Genomic DNA, 4,642 nt, shown 5'->3' with positions numbered 1-4,642 from the left:
TTAAAAACCAGAAATAACTCTTTTGAAAATTCAAGTTTACTTTCCACTTGAGTCTAAACTAATAAGGACTATTTTGATTTTAAAACAATCTTCCATCTATTATTTAGTTTTAATTATACTAAATGTCCATTTTTTTATCATTGTGAATGATGTGACTGGTAAAATTGTGCACAATTTGAATCCTAAAGACCTGCATGTTTAAATATTTTATAATAAAACACATCTTCAGTCCAGTGTGAAGATGGACATCTGCTGGTTCTGCCTTGTTGCTCGAACAGGTGTCTAGCGCCGCCATGTGGACAGGATTCTTGGTCTTCGAAGTTACACGTGAGTCAAAATAAAAGACGCACATGCACATAAGCACTCCCATAAAGACCAGGATTACACAATCTACCTTTCAGGTGAGGAGATGTACTGACAGATGCGGCGAGCTGCTTCCTCCATGTTGTTTTGTTTTGTTTCTCGTAATTGCAGTAAAATCTCCCTTTGTACCTCAAAGCCAGATCACCCTCCAGGGTGTTTTTAAGTGCCTGTGAGGGATAAATTTAAATTTTAGCGCAGTTTCCTGTGTTCAAACCACAACATGTCAGTTTCAAAATAGAACATCTGAATCCTGCAAATCAGCTTCGGAATGCAGTTTATTATTCATTTTGCAAAAACGGTTTGAAATCAATGGTGTCATGTTGATTATAATTATGGAGTAAAGTCTCGCACACATAGGCGTCATTACACGTGTCCAAATAAAACCTCGACCCTACTTGCCTTTGTCCAGTGAGGAGTGTTAAGCGTGAAATTCTGCAAGTGCATATGTTCTACCAAAAGAGATATTTTGATGAGATTTGGTTTGTGAGGAAAGATTTAGTTTACTGTTGTGCTCACACAGAAAGAGTATAACGTTTGAACTTTTGTGGACTTGTGATCAACTGGCTTTATCAGTCAAAACCTTTTCTTTTTTTTCTTTTTTTTAAATATTTAATACTATATCAGATAAAAGCCAATCAAGTCACGCGGAATTTTGATGACTTATTATTGTTTTACGATAAACCGAATATTAATGTTCCAGTATTCTTGGTTCCAGTATACTTGGTAATAGTGCTGTAGAGATGAAAACATGTCCTAGCACAGCTGACAGGGTGCAGCCAGAATGAAACCCGCTTTCTTTCCTTCTCTATATTTGGGCCTCGGTTCTATTGTGAGCTCCTTGAGTGTCTGCCTCTAGACACTTTGTTTTAGGAAACTCCACGCCTATACAGCGCAGCGATGAGCCACTGAGCTGCTATCTTTGGAAGCAGAAGATAGCGATCGCGGCAGTGTCTGTCAGAGAACCCGTGGCCAAGCCGCGTCCTCAGGCATCGCCGTCCTGTCGCCAGCTCTATTTACACTAGTGACTCTGCAGCACTTAGAGCTGACACCAGGTATGTCCTACCGGCAGTGCAGTAGCCGAGGGAAGTGGCCAGTGAGGCTATCAGGGGAGACAAACACGCTGTTTACTTTGCCATTTATCTCCATTAATAGCGTCAGGGTATTCGGCCGTGCCTGGTGGGTAAAGGCTTTGCTTAAGTCCATCGCTAAACAACGAAGTGTGTGTGTGTGTGTGTGTGTGTTAGAGAGAGTTGAAGAAAGAGTATATATGTGGTCTGGGTTTGCCTCACTGTGAGTGAGTGCAAATCAGTATTTATTATGTAATTACGAAATTATTGTAATTAAAAATGTGACAGAGCTTTAGGTAATCTATTATTATTATTATTATTATTATTATTATTATTATTATTATTATTATTTAGCAAAAGAAGAGGAGTCGTAAGAGTATTTATCATCCAATGCTCTTCTCGTTTTTATGCTCTGTGGGTCCGGGGATGCTGGCCGTCTGGTTAATGTCCATCTCTGAATCCTGACCGGACATTAGCTCGCCTTTAAATTCTCTCTGTTTCTGGTTCTTGTCTCAAGCCGAAGTCTAGCGCAAGCTTTCTCACACAAGAAAAAAAACGTTTTCTTGGCTTGAGAAAAGATTTCAGACGATAAGAAATGTTGGAATAAACCTCAGTCAACATCATTAAAAAAAAGAAAAAGAAAAAGAAAAAGAACAGATACACGCACAGATTCACACACAAAGCACACTCCACTTCAATCAGTCGTGCCATGACAGCTATTATGCCCTTTAATTCCACCATCGCTGATAACTTGCATCGTTTTGTGGTTTTTAACTCGAGCCTAGAAACAGCCTTATTTGAGCGCCTCTTTTTTTTTGATCAGTTCATTGGCTTTCAGTGTCACTCACTTAGTTTTGGAGTGAAAAAACAAAGCCTTAAGGTTAAACCCAAGTCACACAAATTTAAAAAAGAGGGGGGAGCTTAATAGAAATAATACTAAATTGTCCTGCATTTGTGATCCATGTTAATTTCTTGCAACTTTATGCATCCAAATAAAATTCGTGAAAAACTTCACTTTCTTAATGAAATCTATAGGTCTTTGCGTAACCGAAAATTTACATGGGATTTTCCTTTATTTTTTAAGCACAATACATCAGTTTTGAACCATTACGGATAGTTTTGGCTAATCCGTCAAACATAACACAACTTCACTAAGTTTTCTAAACACGTGGCTCAGAGGGGGGAAAATTATAATAGATATATTTTATTTCAGTCCATTTTCTTCATATGCCTGTGGAGTTAGACCAAACTGACCCCTGCGCTCTGTAATGTGTTACGGAATTTGAAATTGTGGTTTTCACTGCATTAGTTGAAGATGTTTACATGCTCGAGTCTATCCATCAAGACAGGCTTCTGATTGTGCGCAAAGACCGCGCTACCATGCCCGGATGCCCTGCAGAGCTCCTTGGCAGGGTGTGACACTTGGTCCTTGGGGAGCCTGGCTTTGCGTCTGTCCGCTAATGTTCCCCAAATTCATATTCATGAAAGCATTGGCAGAGGCGTTGCCGGGCGGGAGAGAAGGGAAACTAGAATAAGTACAAGAGTAAGTGTTGCTATACACCGAGTTGTTATAGCTGTAGGCTGGATAGCCGTTGTAGCTGTACGGATTGGGAGCTCCGACTGTGTACGGGGGATTATAGTTCTGAGATCCAGCGAGACAAGGCCTCCCGTCTCGGACGAGAACCGGCACAGCCACCCTCCTTGGAGGCGGTCGTGGGTGGTGATGGTGGTGATGATGACCCGCAATCTCCAGGGTCTTGTCCTGCCGCTGCCTCTTGCATTTGTACCTCCTGTTCTGGAACCAGATCTTGACCTGGGTAGAGGTGAGCTTAAGGGAGCTGGCCAGGTGCTCTCTCTCCGGGGCGGACAGGTAACGCTGCTGCTTGAAGCGCCGCTCCAATTCAAACACCTGAGCCTGGGAAAAGAGGACGCGAGGTTTCCGTCTGGTCCTCTGCTGCTTGGTGGCCGGCTTCTCCGAGTCTGGATCCTCACACTCACCCGGCATGACACCGCAGCTCTCTGCATGGAGAAACCATGTTTAATTACACATCAGAGCTAGCATCTTGATTATTTTCAAGTATATATTTACTATTACAAATGTAATTATTCTTCTTCTTATTATTCTTCTTATTATTTATTGTACAAGTGTATTGGAAGTGGCCTAAATGAAAATTGCTAGTAAAATGTATTGAAAAATAAAATTAGGGAGGCATACTAATAATGACGTCATGTTATATACGAACATTAACTAAACGTGAATGTTGATACATTAAATCTATCTTTTTAAATGCGTGACAATTTGGATAATCAGTTTAATATATTCAGCAAACATAAATTAGCAGCTTGCAAATGTAAACACTTTAATCTCTGCCAGTCTTACTCAGTTAGCTGGCAGCTAATGAATTGTATGAAATAATAATCTTTTTGTTGTTGTTGTTGTTCTTTGCCGTCCATTGTTTGGTCCTATTATGAAAATATATATTATGTATATTATTAACCAGGGGCCTATTTTTGTTGTTGTCCGTGTTAGGTGATCAATTTATAATAATTTAAACAGAAATCGGAAAACGTTTCTCCAGAAACTGCTCATCAAATGTATCAATGTCAGATTTGATGAGCCTTTTTTTTTTTGTCTCGCAGGAAACTTTAATTCGTATTTTATGATTTGATTTTCTCCTTTGGCATTTTCGTCCATGTGCATTTTTATACAATTAACATCCTCAGAGTAACTCGTTTCAGTAGACTATGTACTCACTGCTGTCATGCTCGTCCTGCTCTGTCTCCGGCCGGAGGTCTGCAGAGTGGGTTTGCCCCAGGTTGCCGAACACCTCCACCTGGATACCGGAGTTCGTCAGTCGGTCTTGCACATTCAGTGAGTTGAGGTACGCCATCCTCTCCTCGCTCTCCGACAGGCAGGAGCTGATGGGGCTTGGGGTGTCTCTGCCCGCCAGCATGCAGGAGGGCGGCGAGTGAGAACGGAAGGATTTGTTCGATAGAGCTCCAGGCTGTGAGAGCGCACCAGAGAGACCGAAGCAGGAGATCAGCTGTAGCTGGTGCTGCTGAGACTGTTGTTGGAGCTCTAACTTCAGAATGTCCTTCACGGAAAAAGGCGTGGAGGACGAACCTATGACCGGACTAGGAATCATTATTACCACCAAGAAAGAGAAGGCAAAATATACCGATCAGCAGTCCAAGAACGGGACCGATTCGCC

The 4,642-nt window shown here is 41.6% G+C and overlaps 1 protein-coding gene across 1 annotated transcript; it reads right to left on the bottom strand.

Moving 5' to 3' along the window:
• Window positions 1–2,024: 2,024 nt before the first annotated feature.
• On the bottom strand, window positions 2,025–4,642 carry nkx2-3 (NK2 homeobox 3). Its single transcript, XM_084948905.1, has 2 exons — window positions 4,186–4,642; window positions 2,025–3,449 (listed from the first exon to the last, which is right to left on the bottom strand). The coding sequence occupies exons 1-2, from the start codon at window positions 4,574–4,576 to the stop codon at window positions 2,806–2,808; spliced, it is 1,035 nt and encodes a 344-aa protein (XP_084805031.1). The 5' UTR covers window positions 4,577–4,642; the 3' UTR covers window positions 2,025–2,805.

The sequence above is a fragment of the Perissodus microlepis genome, chromosome 13, assembly GCF_051167445.1.
Source record: "Perissodus microlepis isolate ML-2025 ecotype Zambia chromosome 13, ASM5116744v1, whole genome shotgun sequence".
Lineage (NCBI taxonomy): Eukaryota > Metazoa > Chordata > Actinopteri > Cichliformes > Cichlidae > Perissodus > Perissodus microlepis.
Note: the sequence above shows the minus strand (reverse complement) of the source record. Positions and strands in the feature narration are given on the sequence as shown.

Excerpts from the sequence above, each read along its gene's own strand:
- nkx2-3 (XM_084948905.1), bottom strand. The coding sequence starts at position 4,576 with ATGATTCCTAGTCCGGTCATAGGTTCGTCCTCCACGCCTTTTTCCGTG. Across the intron at positions 3,450-4,185 it reads GCAGGACGAGCATGACAGCA|AGAGCTGCGGTGTCATGCCG; the intron begins GTGAGTACATAG and ends TTCTCCATGCAG.